The sequence below is a fragment of the Fundulus heteroclitus genome, chromosome 24 (assembly GCF_011125445.2).
Source record: "Fundulus heteroclitus isolate FHET01 chromosome 24, MU-UCD_Fhet_4.1, whole genome shotgun sequence".
Taxonomy (NCBI): domain Eukaryota; kingdom Metazoa; phylum Chordata; class Actinopteri; order Cyprinodontiformes; family Fundulidae; genus Fundulus; species Fundulus heteroclitus.
The window spans coordinates 12,812,426-12,829,986 of NC_046384.1; the positions used below are offsets into that span (position 1 = coordinate 12,812,426).

At 40.4% G+C, this 17,561-nt stretch overlaps 1 protein-coding gene across 8 annotated transcripts in view; it reads right to left on the reverse strand.

Annotated features, from left to right (window-relative positions):
* The window catches only part of atp11a (ATPase phospholipid transporting 11A), a 62,906-nt gene extending 49,048 nt beyond the window's left edge, over positions 1–13,858 (reverse strand). For all 8 annotated transcript variants that reach the window (XM_012857213.3, XM_012857211.3, XM_012857212.3 and 5 more), the window contains exon 1: positions 13,446–13,858. In XM_012857213.3, coding sequence (XP_012712667.1) covers positions 13,446–13,490 — 45 coding nt within the window. In that variant the 5' untranslated portion in view covers positions 13,491–13,858. The remainder of the gene's footprint in view (positions 1–13,445) is intronic.
* Between the last annotated feature and the right edge of the window lie 3,703 nt (positions 13,859–17,561).

Below are 17,561 nucleotides of genomic sequence, written 5' to 3' on the forward strand. Positions count from 1 at the left end.
CCCCCACACACACACACACACTGCTTTCTGTTGTGTTGCTGGTGCTACATCATCACGAGTCCCTATGAATCCTGCTGCCCTTTCATGTCGCTGAGAAAGACAGACACAGGTATTGTTCCTAAATATTTCTTTTTTTTTACTCCTCCTGCCATATAGTTAACTCTTTTCCACCCCTTTAACAGATTAATGTAAATGATTGCACTCTTTTTGAGCAACATAACATATGAACATACATTTTGGGAACTCCTAATGAGAGTTCTTAAACTGCTAAGCTGTGAGAATCAAATCCCTGTGGGAAAGAGGAAAAACACAGGGTAACGGGTTGAGGGGGAACTTAATAGCATAATGTGGATCTCATGGGATGGGTCACCTGACATGGAGCAACCACTATGGGGATTCCTGAAAGCTACAGCTTACGGTAGATTAGTGCAAACATGTAGCAGTACTGTCGCTAACAATCAGGATTACACTCATCTCAAATAAAGGGTGCATCTCTGTAATTTGTATTTAGTTTTACTGTTTGTATTTCTGCACTCAAGTCTGAATTTAACACAGATTTATAACTAACTAATTTCCATTATATCAGCCCTTTTAAAGCCCTCTTAATTATAAGACAGAGAAAATGCAGGTGTGACCAAAGTTCTCTCTGAATCCGAGTAAAGGAGCTGCACATTGCAAGTCAGCTGGCTGAAATAAGTCTGCTATGTTTTTTGTTCTTACTTCTAAGAAAGACAAATTTATTTGTTCAAAAATGGTTCCAGTTGCACAAAGCACAGACAGTCGTGTCGCGGAAACTAAAGGATGTTCACCTCACACCCTGATAAACGAAACACCGTTTTAAAACTACAGATGGAAAATTACAAGCGACATGTCTGTTAAAGGGCTGAAAGCAGACAGCCCCACTAATCAGTCACTGCTCCATCAATCACGATCGTGTAGCCCCATTTCTGATGTCTTTGTAATGCTTTTCCTGCTAAGATACTGATTTCTGACTAATCTGCTTTCTCTTGAATGACTGATAAATGAGAACGCATAAAAACAACGTTCAAAACACGCGTTTTCTAGCCTTCCAACCATCAGTGGTTGTTTATTGCTTCGATCAGGAGCAGAAGACACGTCACACAGTTTTATTCTTTTCAAAAACAAATAAAATGATTAAAGAGTTGATATTTAATAACATCTATGGCATCTTAAACTAACCATTAGCACCCTGAGTGGAGCTAGCATTACAAGAGTGCCGTCTCTGTCTTCTTTTGGGGATTTGAAGACCCTTAACTCATTTTTTTTTTATTTCTAAAAGACTGCCAGCATTTCCAAATCCACCATCCGTCCATCATTTTACATACACTGATTTTGAAAGCTCAAGGGGATAAAAACAAAGCATGTACTGTGATATTTATGCTTTCTATAAATGTGTTAACGTATGAAAGAAGTCTAGTCAAGGATGTACTTAGCTTAATCCTTTGTTAATGTAATGTTTTTCTTTTACTGTCATATTTCCCTCTAATGTTTTTTGTGCATGTACAGCCCTTTAAATCATCATCAAACTGAAAAGCGCTAAATAAATAAACCTACCTTGCCTTTAGAATGCTAGTTAACCCTGAAGTTTACAGATATAAATGGGAAAAAAATCTTAGTTTGGATAAAATGACCAGGCATGGTATCAAAAAACGCAGCAGGAGAGCATAAACTTACACATCTGTAAACCAACACAAAAAAGCAAATATAACAAGGATACGCGGAAGAAGAGCGCAGCATTGCTTGGATGTTAAAACTATGGAAGCGGTCCGGTCTTCTGACTGCAAGATGCTGTTTCCGTTTACCGGACACCAATCAATAACACAAGTTAAAGCACGACAGAAAAGTTACAGCAGCAGGAGTTTAGCTTCCTAAAACAAGCATCGCATAAAAACCCGAGCTCAATAAATTAAAGCAGACGGTTTGAAACTGAGCTGAAAGGGTTTTATTAAAGCTCAGGTCTAAAAAGGACTGCGATTGATTTCCATTTCTGCCTCCCTTTGTGCTGAGAATCAGTTTAAGCACCAGACGGATGAGCACAGCAAAAGAGAACAGAGGAGAAGTGGTGGCCTCCTCCGTTTGTGGCAATCACGCTCAAATATTCATGCGCTGATTATTTATTCATGCTAAAATGCTACACGTGGCACCTATCGACGATTTACTTTGTCATCCGGGCCTTTGCGTAATGCAGCACTAAAAAGATAAATATTTATGCCAGTTTGGTTCCATCACTTACGCCTACAGATTCTCTCATCCTGCGAGGGAAAATTTGCTCCCATCGTCGTGGTTATGGTACAATTTATGTGCATTATTATTACTTAATTTAGCGCATCTACTGCTTAAGAGTCCAGGTAAAAAAAAGAACTTTTTCAGCTTGGTCGGAGAAAATGAAATTAATCCGAAATCCAGACTGTAATTTCTACCAGACAGAGAGCCAAACAGAGGATCGTGTTATGGTGGCTTCCAAAGTGCATCGATCATGTTACGGAATAATCAATGTTTAGGGGAATCCACTTGAGTACTCTGAAAGTCCAATGCAATGCTTCCTACTCCTTACAGCATGCACTCCGCTGCCCTGAATTATCCGCGTGCCGGTTTCTGTTCTGCTGCCTTGAAAACGAACACATCTACAGGAACAAGTTTGGAGGTTCGCTCTGAGCTTCCAGGCATTGCTTCTGTGAGAAAACCAAGCCAGACGGCAGGGCGACTGTAACAAAAAGAACGTCAATGGTTATTTCCTACAATGCCACGTTCAAACAAATCGAAGACGGGAGATAAAAAAGGGGAGGGGGGCTCCTTAGAAAGGAGGAGGTCAGCGTCTGCTGCATCATCAGCATTTGGAGACGGGGGTTCTGCTCCTTTGGGAATGCTCTGTTCCGGCCGAGCCGAGCGGCCATCATTCCCTCAGACAGAGAACATTAAGGCGTACCTGCAGCCATCAGCACTTTCACCGCACACCAGCAGCAACGTTATAATGATGACCCCCGGTTCAAAAACATCTCTCCATCTACTCTATCGGTCTCTCTCTTTAGATAGAGGCCTCTATGCACCATTAACCCGGGGCCATCCATCATCTGCCTCGCTGTCCGGCGGGCTGTGATGTACCGTTACTGTTACGGCCTTTGATACCAGCCTTTAATGGGACTTACACTGTTAAAAAAAAAAAAAAAACGACAAGCTGAACTGTTTAACTGTTGCAACTAGGTATTAGGACTTAATCTTAACTTTTCAACAGGGAACCGTAAAGGGATAAATCATTTATTGACTATATATTTTTAGATTTGTACGGCATCGATCACAATAAATTTTTTGTATGTCACCAATTAAGCAAACAGACACAGAGCTTCCTCTGGTAATGGCGAGCTTCCTTGAATGTCAACCCCCCAAAGTTGCTCTCCAAATGCTGTGTAAAGCTTTCAGAAGCTGATTTAACAATCCCGCATCCTAAAATGCTCATACCATACAAAGTCCTTCATAGAACGCACTATTTGGCACAAAGGATGGTTTCACTTGCTAGAACCTGTCCAGACTACTCTCTTTGCCTTGGTGACGTAGCAATAATAAAATAATACAAATATTTTAGACCTGAAAGAAAGACAAAAAAAAAAAAGAGTTTAACATAATTGATGTTAAATAAAACTCTTTGGAGAGAATGTCTGCTTGTCAGAAACAGGTGTCTGTGATGGTGGTCCTGTGGCTGCTGGCCTTGAACCGCTGGGCCCCTCCTGTGTGGGCGGGTTCAGGTCGCCAGGCAACTATGGGGCCTGCTCTGGGTCCTGGTGATGGGCCGCCTGCGTAACTCAGTGCCCTACGTCTCACACGGCGCCTCTTTGGCCAGGCGGATCTGCTGCCACTCTGCTGCGAGGCGTCCTTGGAGTGACGCTCCAGGGAACGCAACCACCCACCCACCAATGATCAGACAGTTACAGCTAACAGGTTACCATCACAGCAATGTGGCTCGTCCCTGCCGACTGTGATGCCGGACGGCGTCTTGATTTAATAAAGTCGACCCTGCAGTTACGCCGCCGTCTTGAGCCGGGAGATAGAGGACGAGAATAAAAGCCAAGTCTTTTTTTTATTGCAGTGGCGTGACCTCAGGCCTTAATTTGAGCACATTTAATCAGTGGGTAAACAAAAACTAACAAAATTATAGAATCATCAGATGCATGCTCATTGTTGCTCTTAATGCATCATCCACTTTAGCCCACGGAACAACTATTCATTTTCTAAAACATCTCACGAGGATGGAGCAGAGGAAAAGGAGATCTTTGACCACTCCTATATGCATGATTCCTCTAAATCAGAGTCCTGGGTTCTCTCCCGTTCTCTCTTGGCTTGAGCTTTCCTACAGGATTTACGTCTGGACTGACTCCGCCAGCAAAGATGGTTGATAGAGTGTCTGGTGGACTGTTTCTCTTTTAATGTGGCTGGATGTACTGGATCATTATCTTGCAAAAAAAGCAATTTTCTCTTTACAGACAGAGGAGTTTATGATGATGTGCATGCTCACAGTAATCCCAAGGCAATTTAAAAAAAAAAAAAAAAAAAAATCAGAACCCCAGCATCACAGATCATCCACCTTACTTGAGATTGTTACTTTTAGTCATTTTCGTTGTTTTAAATCGTAATTATTTATGACTGTAGATCTGAAACGGTTTAGGTGATTAGCGTTTTCCTGCCTTGTGAAGAGAACGCTTGAATGCCATGTTTTCTCCTCTTTCCCCTTTTGAGCAGCGGAATAAAGAGGAATTACCGTTTGTGTGACATAATTTTTTAAATAAAAATAAATAAGAGATCTTAAAGCGCTTGTTTTGTAATTACTTACTGCTTACAGTCATTGGCTCATCCCACGCGTGCAGGAGGTTGTGATCTGTAATGCCGGACCTCCTATTTCCCTGGGTTATAAACATTATGTCACACAGAGGGTAATTCCTCTTTAAAAAAAAAAATAAAACATCTCTAATTTTCCAGGTTCTTGTTAAAAGGTGAAACTACGTAATTCCTAAACGCACGTATGTACGGGATATCACATATTTGCAAGTTCTTTAATAATGCAAAACTAATTAACTGAAAAGTGAGGAAAATGAGCTCCATAGACCCATCAGCAAAGCCCTGAATCCATCTTTATTAAGATATAAATATCTTTTCATATAATTTGTCACGGTGCCAATGCTGGAGATGGTAACATATTCCTGAGACTGAACAGGTCTAGTTTTTGCTGGTGTAGGAGGCGAGCAGCAACCAGTCAGGCAGTGAAACAGCTTAGTGAGTGCATAAACCCTTTAGTCAAAGAGGCTAACTCCGCTGCACTTTGTGGATTGTACACAGAATGGATAAGCAGGTGTTTAATGATTAGCATGAGGCTGAGAGGGAAACCTGCTGATGCTGCCATCCACGATGAGCGCGCTTCAAAAGCCCCTCTAAAAGCTCCCAGATACACGGCGGTCCGTCAGGGTAACGCGCGTCCCACGCTGCCAGAGCTATCAAGACCTTAAAGTCCGTCTTGTTTCGTAATCCTCTTTGGCACATGTGGGGGGTGTAAGAGCAAACTAATTTTCCCTCTGCTCAAAAACGTGCTAAAAATATACGTCGTATTTACACAATAAAGTAAGATAAACCTGGAAAGAAACTGGGATTTCTTGGCAAGGTTAACGCATAATCTTTTAATGGCTTGATCTTCTCCATCAACAACAACAACCACAATGATCTCGTTAATGGCCAATCAAACCCAAATACAGCCTGCAAGCTTCCCACATTGACGACAACAGAGGCGCATGAGCGGTAAATGTCAACAACGGCTATCGTGGTCCTTCGCCGGACACTCCCAAAGCAACCCCTGGCGTTTCCTGAATCCTACGCCGAGCTGCACTGTTACACATGACTCACTGACAGCAGGCTGCACAAACATCCGTGTGTGCTGGGCACCGGCCTGCCCATGAATTATTGATAATGAGACAGTGGCAAGGAATCCTCTGCGTCACCTAAATACCAGCATATTCCAGCTCCGTGCCTCCTAGCGTCTGGTAACGACTACTTTACTTTACTGGCATCTAGCTAGTGTTCCTCCAGCCGAACGCGTTCAGTTAGGCCCTCATGTGTGCCGATTAGCTCGACTCAGTGAGCTAGCGGGGCTAGCTGCCCGCGTCCTCACTAAGACTAAGAAAGTAGAGCACATAACCCCAGTTCTAAAGTCCTTACACTGGCTCCCTGTATCTCAGAGAATAGACTTTAAAATACTTCTGTTAGTCTATAAATCCCTAAATGGCTTAGCACCTACATACATTACAGACTTGTTATCAGTGTATCAACCCTCCAGACCACTCAGGTCTTCTGGCTCCAGCCTACTCCACATACCTAGAACCAGAACTAAACACGGAGAAGCAGCATTTAGTTCCTATGCTCCGCTTATCTGGAACAAACTTCCAGAAAACTGTAAAAGTGTGGAAAGCCTGAGTTCTTTTAAATCAAGATTAAAAACACATCTGTTTAAAATTGCCTTTGACTGTTCTAGTTAAACAGTTTTACTGTTTTTAATGTTCTTTTTTGTTACTACATTCTATCCCTACTTGCTTTTATTCTATTTTCTATCTACATTTTATTATTTTGGTATATCTTAATCATGTAAAGCACTTTGTATTGTCTTGTACTGAATTGTGCTATATAAATAAATTTGCCTTGCCTTGCCTTGCCTAGCGGGACAAACGATTACAAAACAGAGTGGATGGAAGAGAAGCAGTGGAAACTGGATTAAAGTGGCTGAAGATGTGCCGCAGACCTGTAACCCTTTAATCCACCGGCTGAAGGCAGGAAGGAAAACGCTTCCTGGCCACCAAGAGAAATCCTGTTTGGGTTCATCGGTTTATCTGGACGGACGCTTTAATTGACCTGATTGATGCCTGTTTGGGACGGAAAGAAATAACACCCGATTCAGTCGTTTTTTTGTTTTTTTTAACTTTAATGTAACCAATAACCAGCAAAACTAATTGGAAACTGACCTATTTTATCAAGGGGGAGGAAAAACTAAAATAATGTGGTTTGGTTTTTAATGCTCAGTCATTCTGGACAAAGGAGTGGCACCACTTGGCTGCTCTTCTTTCGCAAAACGAGTCAAATCTGTCCGATTGCGGGACAGATCACCCCACAGCTTCTCGGATTGGATTCAGCTCTGGACCAATCCACGGCGTTAATCTCATTCCGGTGAGGCCCTTCTGTCGGGGAGTTGCATGCTCTGGGTCGTTGCTGTGCAGACAGATAAAAATAAAACGGCTCTTCATCTTTAATGTTGCTGCAGGCACACGCATCCCCCGGACTGGTTTTCTTATTATCGTCGTATCAACTTTGAGGCACATTCCTGGCATTCGTACCCGATAATGTCGCTGTGGCAACATGTTTTGTCTCCATGGTAATCTAGTGCCTTAGTATTTCCTAGTTTGTTTTAAAATGAATTGTCTGGGTTTAATGTCACAATAAAAAGGTGTGCTGACTTTTTAGATCTACTGTACCAAGTTATTCTGCCTGAGGCTGACTTAACCTGCGCAGTCCCTGCCATTGATCTCTTCATGCAACATCCTGGACCATCATTCTTGCTTATTTAGCTAATGGCAAAACTGCAGCTGAGAGCACAGATGGAAACAAATGAGCACTTTTCACCATAATTAAATCAGAAAATCGTTGCAGCTCCTAATATAAACAAATCGGCAGTGTTGCGCCTTGTTTTACACAACTTCTCTGATGTTCTGCGTGTATTAAAAGGCATGTCCACGCAGTCTCGTGCTGAAGATCGAGAGATTCAGTTCATCAACGCGGGGGAACGTTACCAGTGTTGTGTCAGTTTTGATTCTGCAGCTGAGGCTGCTGACGACTAGTTTTCGTTTTAAGCTCATTTCACAATCTAATTCTCCTCCAAAATGTAAATCAGGTTTTCTTTCATTTTCCTCCCGTGCTTGTGGCATTTATTGCACAGGAAACAAGATATAAACAAACGTGCACATCAAAGGAGAAAAAGCAGCCAGAGACGTGCGCCGATCAATAGATCGGAGAAATCTGCCAATCTTGCCCTGATCGACACTAACCTGATTCAAAAAATAATGTTTTTGTGTTCTTCAAATGCATCAAAACTAAGAGCTCCAACTGTTTTTGTCCTATCAATACACCGACCAACACCGTGCACTTGTGCATTAATGGAGATGCTCCTTTAAGTCCTTCATTTTATTTTATTTTCTTCATTTTCCTTTATTTACATGCCAAAAAAAAAAACATTGTATGTTTTTCTTCAATGCATTATAATCCATAAAAAAAAGGGGGGGGGGGGGGAGAACAGCAACTGGCAGGAGAGCCGTCAGAGAAAATAAGAAATTACTATCAACCTGGAAAGGCTTGATTGGTGTGTGTCGAGTACAAACTCCAAAATAAAAAAATTAAAAGACAATAAGCCCTCATTATGCTGTATGTACAAAAAATAAACCCTGAATGTTTAGCAAGCTGTAAATCAATATATTTATATATCATAAATTAATACATTCTGGCATCCAGAGATTGAATTGGAAATAAAGAAAAAGAAGCCCTTACTCATGAGCGCCCCACTTTCATTAAACTCGTTATTTAAAATCTATTAATAAAGACTAAAGCATTTCCACGTAACATACATATGAATTTTATTTAGCAACGTTTAGTTCTTAATCGTGACTTTGATTGTGATGTTTGGTTTTTGTAGAGAAAAAAAATTTATTCATTATTTTTTAATCAAATGACCAAGAAAGAAAAAACTTGACTGCCGGTGCACCTGTGAAACCTGATCCTGTTTTTCCCAGTGAAAACAGAACCAGATTCACAGAGTGACATAAAATCATCCTATAGAAATCAAAGCATAACTGGAATATTTAATAAAGAAAAATTTCAATGACTAAATTCTTAAAAAGTAGATTAGAAATGTCTAACCTTCATGTAAAAGTAACAGCAAATAGTTACATGGGAATCCAAGGTTTTTTTTTTTTTGAATCCTTTTAAAAGTCTGCCAGGAAACTTTAATGAAGTATGGCATATTCTCAAATTTTAGAAAATGACACAACATTTATAATTCATTTTTAGAAGGTTTAAGGTTCTGATTAATTCCATTTCTTTACTTTGTAATTTAGCTAATTATATATATAGATAATATATAGAATCACAATCATCAAAATATCCCTATTTGCATCATCAGGGCGACGGAGATGCTAAACCTCACCAATTAATAATCCTGACATTGTGACGCTGGACAAAGCAGAATCAGGAAAATGGCTTTAAATCCTACAGATTATCAGCCTGACATTGCATGTTTCACAATATGCGTCGCCCCTTACTATTTTACATTTTATCAGATGACATCATCACATGTGGCATTCTTAAAAATCGCATGTCACAACATTTTTTTTTAGAGGAACTGATACTTAGCTAGCAACAGCCGAAACAACTAAGAGGAGGAACAGGTCTGTCTCAGTAAATTAGAATATCATAGAGAAGCTCCCACCTGAATTCAACAATTATAGTAAGAAAAGGTCAATTTGGCTGTGCTGTATCTGTGCATATTAAGGGAAGGTTAAGTGGAAGGAAAAAGTTGGACAGAAAAAGTAGTACAAGCACTTCAAATCCTTTGTTATCACTGCAAATAAATGATGTTTCTCTGGTAGAGGACTTAAAAACGCCACCACAGGATACAGCGGCAGAGGTGTCAAGGTTTCCCTTTTCAGATGAAAATGATGTTTACATTTCATTCAAGACCCTGGAGGAAGAGCAGCTAGGCGCAGAGTCCAAGCAGGTATAGGTATAGTCAGTTTTTATGTGGGGCGTGACGTCATCAGCTGGTTTTGATAAAGCCCAAAGATAGCAGCAGTTTAACAGGAAATCTTAAAGCGCTTCAGGCTTCCCACTCCTGACAGGCTTAATGGAAATGCTCACTCCCATTTTTATTAATTGCTAGTTTCCAGTAAGACTTGACACCCGCTCCCACCGCCACAAGCTCTAATAGCTGATCGTGGTACGCCCACATTTTCAACTTTCACTTAACCAGCTGGCACGATTGAGAACTAGCTCTGGAAGTGAAAGCGAGCTCTAATTGGTAGCATTCTAGTTTCTGAAAAACACATTTTTTTTTTGCTTTCCCAACAGCTGCCAGCCATAAACACTCGAAGTATATCAAGTTGACTTTGCGATTATTCTAATTAAACACACGTATGTAGGTAAAACGTCTAAAAAGATGCACGTCTTCTGCTTTTTCCCGTGAATTATTCAAACTGCTGCGTCCTTGTTCTCCGGAGACAACGCGCGCGCAATGTTTTAGCGAGGTGAATAAAAGAAGTGAACGCGTTTTGTTCTCCGTCGGCCCGAACACGAGAGAGACGCCCACGAAACTGTGCAGCTCTCCACATCACACTTTTTAAAGTGAGCTACTGGCTTACATAACATTCCCCCCCTCCGCTGTTAAACTAATCGGAGACGGCAGCATCACAGGAGGCTTTTAGGGCCACATTAACATGGATCTATAGAACCGTGCGACTGGTAACCAGTGGGATCTAATTGACTGAATGTGTCCAGATTATCCATACCCTAATCTGTAGTTTGTCTTATTCTCTTAATTCTATTAAAAATGTCTACCATCCGCTTTACTGCTGCAGAAATAGGTGGATAGAAATAGATTGTTTTCTCATATCCTCTGTGCCAGTCTCAACGTGTGTTTTTCTCTTCCACGCTTGTTGTGCAGGCATGAAGATGACCAGATGTGTCGCGGGTTAAATTTTAACAACGAAAGTTCAACAGGGTGTTGCAATTCTACGTCTCCCACGGTTCAGTTTATTGCCGCGTTGTCGTAAAATGACAGGTTGCATCGCCGGAGAACGTCAGTCGCTGCGGGCTTTGGTTACACAAGACAGGTTTCAAAACGTCCTCAGGCGGACTGTTTTGATCTTGACAGCGTTCGGATCACACGTTCAAACTGGGAGAACGCTCAATTAAAAAAGAGAGTAAGAGTCAAGGAGGAATGGGTAAACAACAAAAAACTGTTCACGCCAGTATGTATGTTCCTCTGGTTTAAAGTCCTTCTCATAATGTGCCCTGAAAATTAGTTGGATTTTAGGGAGCGCCGTAAAATCTGCATGCAGCTCACACAAATTATTAAGTTATTACATTGTAATAATCAATGTGCTGCACTGTTCTAGCAGGAAAATGTGGAACTCCTGTGCTCGAAAGAAAAGGAACTTCATCTGAGACGTTTTTGTTCGGGATTTCTGCGCCAACGCTTGGGATACTGAAGCGTTTTTACACCCAGGATTCCCCAACAAATATTCTTTTATCTCAGAATCCCCGGATCCAAACTCCTCATTATGGTTTCACCCAATTTTATTAATCCGTTTTACTGGACGGAGGGTCAATATGTGAATGGCCTCTGGACGGACAGACGGATAACTGGATGGACTGACAGGTGACAGGAGGGGGGGGGATGATGTGTGAACTGGGGGACGAGTAGCTGGACGGAGACGGACGCAAGTCTTTAGGTGACAATGAGGCAAAGAAAAGTCAAACTGCAGAGTTTTTCAGATGCGGTGGGAACCCTGATTCACATCATGGTGGGCCACGCCTAGTTTAAACTGCGAGCTTTAATTGATCAGCAGGTAGAAACACGTTGTACAGACCTGGAAACATTGACGCTGACACACATGTTGTACAGCAACAGCGCTAAAAAAAAAAAAAAAAACATTCTCAAGTCCCAGAGCTGGGAATCCCTTAGATTACATACATTTAGTGTTTAGTAAATGAGCAAATTATGGCTTTTAAGTAAAGCATCGTTTTATAGAAGTGGTGAGAGGACGAGCCCTCCATCATGTCAGCGGTTCCCAGTATTGACCGGACTCATAAAACCCCCAGCACCGCCTAATGGAAATGTGTTCTGGATTTTTTTTTTCCCTCTTCTTTCTGCTGCACAATGCAATCTATTTTATTTCGCCCTTATACCTCTTGGGCTGAACCAATTACAGCAGCAGGGCTAATCAGCATCCCACATCCTATCAGTCACACAACCCCCCCTCCCACTTTGCATGCGCCTGGCTCCGTTTCAGCCTGCACACAGCAGGGATTTCATTTAATCAGCTAGTTGCAACAGTTGGGAAGGCCGCGTCTATCTAAGCCTCGGGTGAGCGCCAAGCCGTGGCAGGAGACCTCGGCCGGCTCTACGTTTCAAGTAGGGCTCGCTCTCTCTCTTGAATTATCGTCCAGGCGCGTCACCGTGGAACCTGGTGTAACCCGCACCGCTCTGCCGCTTCCAATCGATTTGACTGGCAGGAAGAAAACAAGTGGATTACATAATTCTTGCTCGACTATTAACAGGCAGCGGGAGCCGGTGATACTCGCTGCTCTAGTCAGCCAACAACATGCATGTCCCGTCATGATCAGCTATGCGCTCTAGACTATAACCGGTGAGACGTTGACATGACGCCAGCTTTCACTACTTCAACCAGCAACAAAACAGGAAATGATTTGCGTACAAACGTAAACATAAAGCCGTATGCTCAATACAATTACAGCCAATTGTATTAAAAACATAAGGGTCATGATGAACAAGAGCTAAAACACAGAAGTAAAGACACCCCTCTGCTGTCTGTTGCACATAAACAGAGAATTTTTGATTGAATATGAATTAAATTACTAAAACAAACCAACTATTCTATAACATGCTAGTTTGATGCAACTTTCTGGGCTCAGTTTGAATTCCTCAATGTACTGACTGTAACTCAATTAGATAATATTTTATCACGCGCGGCTCATTGTTTAACTATAGAGGAAGCATCCCTGAAGCATGACGCTGCCACTTCCATGTTTCACAATGGAAGTGATGTGTTCAGGGTATTTAGCTCTCAACTGTTGGCTTTTTTCCTGCCACTTTAGTAGAGAGAGCAGTTTAAAACCGACCAGAAATTAAACGCACTACAATATCATTAAACCCCCCATTTATGTACTGTTTTGTTTTTCATGCAACTCAAAATACGCGCATCGGAGCTCGGGCTCGTGGCTGTTGCGTTCATAAGACCAGAAATGGTGGGGATTGATGCGTTCAATGAACAGAAGAAATCAAAACCAGATTTTTCAGGGTGTGATATTTGGCCAATAATGGAAGAACTGGCCCCCGCGCCTCCGATCATTGGCTGGTTGGTCGCTGCACCCCAAGCTTTCTATCTAACCTAGAGTTTTTTTGTTTTGTTTGTTTTTTCCTTGATTTTAACCGTGGGAACGAAATTGTAACATCCTGACACAGGAGCGTGTTTCTCAGTCGCGCGCTTGAGTGAAACTTAATCCGCGAGTAGCTGTTTCTGCTGAATATGAAACCGGCCGAGAGATTTAGTTTCCCTGTTTTCGCATCGGCTGGGTCTGCAGATAATACCATAGGCAAAGGAAAAACTTACAAATCGGCTGATTAGGGACCGGAGAGTGCTGAAATCCATCCCCATCCTGCTCGCACTTCCTTTGCCGACACTTCTCCCTCCTTCTGCGTTTCTGTGCAGCTTATTTCCCCGCGGCCGCTGGCTTCCTCTTTATCTTTCTTCCTCTGTCCATGACTTTTTTCCTCAGCCTCGTCTTCTTGGTAAAGTGGAGAGGGCTTGGTCCCAAGAATGCCGCTGACTCGGTAAACCTGTTCCCTCCTAAGACGACTCGGGAGAAGCAGAAGGAGGCTCGCCGTGGGCGTCTTTCGCGGCAGTTTTAGTGCACTTCATCCAGATAAAGTGAGCTTCCTCCCTCCAGGCTTCCCCCTCTACCTGGGCGCGCGGACTGATAATCTTCCAGCCTCGCGCTGTGACCAAGGCAGATTGTTTTTTTTTTTTTTTTTAAACATGTGCGTCACGGGGGCCAGGTGTCGCTTCTGGCTGGAGGTGGGGCGCATGCGCACTCTAGTGTTCTCGGTGTGTAATTGATTAGTTGTTTCGGTTATTTATATGCTATCGATTTGTTGGGTCCGGCCGGAATGTCCACCTACAGGTGCACCTCGATAAATCTGAATATTATTGAAAAAGTAATATATTATTAGATTAATATAGATTAAGCCCACACAGATTAATATTTTTGCAAGCATGTTCGATTTCAAATCATTCAAGCTTATGAAAAGTTGTATATTACATAAAACCATTAAATTATTCTTTCATCTGGAATGTCTTACAATTGCATCCTCCCAAACACGATTACCTCAGTAAGTGAGGGAGCATTGGAGGCATCTTTAGAACCTGGTCAGTGTTTGGACTGCTTAGCCCCAATACAGCTGTCTGACGTATCTAAAATGTTAGCTTCATCTAAACCTTCTACTTGTATGTTAGACTAAATCCCAACCAAGTTATTTAAGGAAGTATTCCCTTTGATTAATGCTCCCATTTTAGACATGATTATTCTATCCTTAGTAAATGGATATGTACCACAGGCTTTTAAAGTAGCTGTTATTAAACATTTACTTCAGAAACCATCTCTTAATCAAGATGACCTAATACATTACAGACCTATCTCAAATCTGCTTTTCTTATCTAAAATTATTGATAAAGTAGTTGCTAATCAAGAATGTGAACATTTACAAAGTAATGGCCTATTTGAAGAGTTTCAGTCAGGCGTCAAATCTCATCATAGCACCGAAACAGCTCTGGTGAAGGTCACTAATGATATTCTCATGGCCTCAGATAATGGACTCGTGTCAGTATTTGTCCTGCTAAATCTCAGTGCTGCATTTGATACAGTTGATCACAATATTCTCCTAGAAAGACTTGAACATACTGTTGGGATTAAGGGGAAAGCATTAGGCTGGTTTAGATCTTATCTGTCTGACAGATTCTAGTTTGTTCATGTTAATAATAAATCTTCTTCAAATTCTAGGGTCACTTGTGGAGTACCACAGGGTTCAGTCCTTGTGCTAATTCTCTTTACTAGTCTTACTCATATATATATATATATATATATATATATATATATATATATATATATATATATATATATATATACATATATTACTTGGACTACAGGCATGTCTTGATGGCATCAAAACCTGGTTTCCTGCTTTTAAATTCTGACAAGACAGAAGTCAGGACCAGAGTCCTCAGAAACTTCTTAATCAATCACTTAATCTGGATGGAATTAAATTGGCCTATTGTAATAAAGTAAAGAAAACTTTGGTGTTGTTTTTTTTTTGACAAAGACATATCATTTAAAGCCCATATTTAACAGGTTTCCAGGGTTTTCTTTTCCTTTTGACTCTTGTAATTCTTTACTATCAGTAAGACAATAAAATGCGGTCTAAAGTCTTCAGATGATCCAAAATGCTGCAGCAAGAGTTCTGATGAAAATTAACAAGAGGGATCATATTTCTCCTATTTTAGCCTCCTTTCATTGGCTTCCTGTTAAATCAAGAATAGAATTTAAAATTCTCCTTCTCACATATAAACCCTATAATAATCAAGCTCTATCTTATATCAGTGATTTGATTACCTCCTTACAGGGCACTTCACTCTCAGACTGCAGGTCTACTGGTGGTTCCTAGAGTCTCTAAAAGTAGAATAGGAGGCAGATCCTTTAGCTATCAGGCTCCTCTCCTGTGGACTCCTGTCTACTTTTAAAACTAGGCTTAAAACTTTCCTCTTTTGTTAAAGCTTATATTGTGGTTTAGGTTACCCTGAGTTATCTCTCTAGTTATGCTGCTATAGGCTTAGGCTCCTAGAGGACATCAGGGTCTATATCTCTCACTGCTGAGTTCTCCTACTGTTCCCCAATTTAGCATTGTATGTTCTTATTTCAACTTTTAGTTCTCTGTCTTTTTTTCTTCATAGAAGGTACACCTGGTCTTGCGTTCTGTTAGCTGTGACATCATCCAGGGGAGGCGGATCATATTCCATTTCCATATACATAGAAAGGATTCCTTGATCAATATGTGGTTCTGTGCTTTCTGTGTCTCTGCTCTGTCTTCTCTAACCCCCAGTGAGTCGAGGCAGATTACCGTTCACACTGAGCCTGGTTCTGCTGGAGGTTTTCCTCCCTGTTAAAGGGGAGTTTTCCTCTCCACTGTCGCTTCATGCATGCTCAGTATGAGGGATTGCTGCAAAGTCATTGACAATGCAGATAGCTATCCACTGTGGTTCTACACTATTTCAGATGGAGTGAATCAAGATTTGATTCAATCTGCTAGGTTTCCGTAGATAGGAAACTTTTTGACCAATCTGTCGGTATGTTTTGATGACGTGTAGTGAGTTGGTGCTATATAAATATAATTGAATTGAATAATACTATGAAAATAACTTATCCATCTATCTGAATATTTTAATCCATTTTCTAGAATGTTATAAAAACTGGATAAAAGAATCTTTGAGTTTGTAAAGTGACATTTTTAAATTAATTATGTGAAGGGATTCTATTTTAGTTTATTAAAGACAAAGGGCTTTAACAATAGGGTGTTCAATTCAATGTCAATTTTATTTATATAGCACCAATTCACATCTAATCTCAAGGCACTTTACAAAGTCAAATTCAATCAAAATGTGTTTATTTGAACATGTGTCGCCCAAAAGTGCTACCTACTTAGAAGATTAAAAAAAATATTCTCATATATTGCATTCTTTCTGATATATTCTTATATATATTGTGTCAATGAGCATTATTTTTAGTTCATTTGAAACATTTTAGTCTTTGGTAGATTAACACTCCTTTAATTATTTTAATTTTGTATTTCGTCATTTGTTTGAGTATCTTTAGATTTAATATAACGGACACATTTTTATAAATATATTTTGTGAGATCACATTAGAACTATACCTTTCGGTACTTTGTTTCAAGGGGGAAATATTTTTGTTGAAATGTCCGCTCTCTGCTTCCTGGAGACGCTTTCGGCGGGTTCAGATGAATCATTAGTGTAAATTGTATTGATAGAACAGCAACTACTTCTTCTTATTTCCTTCAAAATAAAATCTGTCGTAGAGTTATTTATAAAACAAAACCGAATATTAAACAAACCTCGCCGATATTGGCAAAGATTTGAGCTGTTTTATTTACAAAGAGTTCCATCTTGTTGTATGTGTGTATATACACATATGTGTATATATAGCTTTAATATAAAGCTATATATATATATATATATATATATATATATATATATATATATATATATATATATATATATATATATATATATATATATATATATATATATATATATATATAAACTGTTTTTGAGTGGTCTAGTCAAAGTTCGGACTTAAATATGATGGTGTAGATCAGGGGTGTCAAACTCATGTCTATATCGGGTCACTTTGGCATCATGAAGTCATTATTTCATTCCAGTTCACATAAAAATATTTAAAAAAAAACTCACAGTAAGATAAAAGTAGCACATTTTCGCCAATTTTAACAGTTTATCCGCGGGGAAAAAAAGTAGATATTGGGGTGAGTTACATTTTAAACTCATCTTTCTGACTGCTGTCGGCTTTTTTCGGCTTCAGTCGTCGTCAAACGTCTGGAACCTTATTTTGAAAGGAACCCGGTCACGTTCCTTCCGGCGC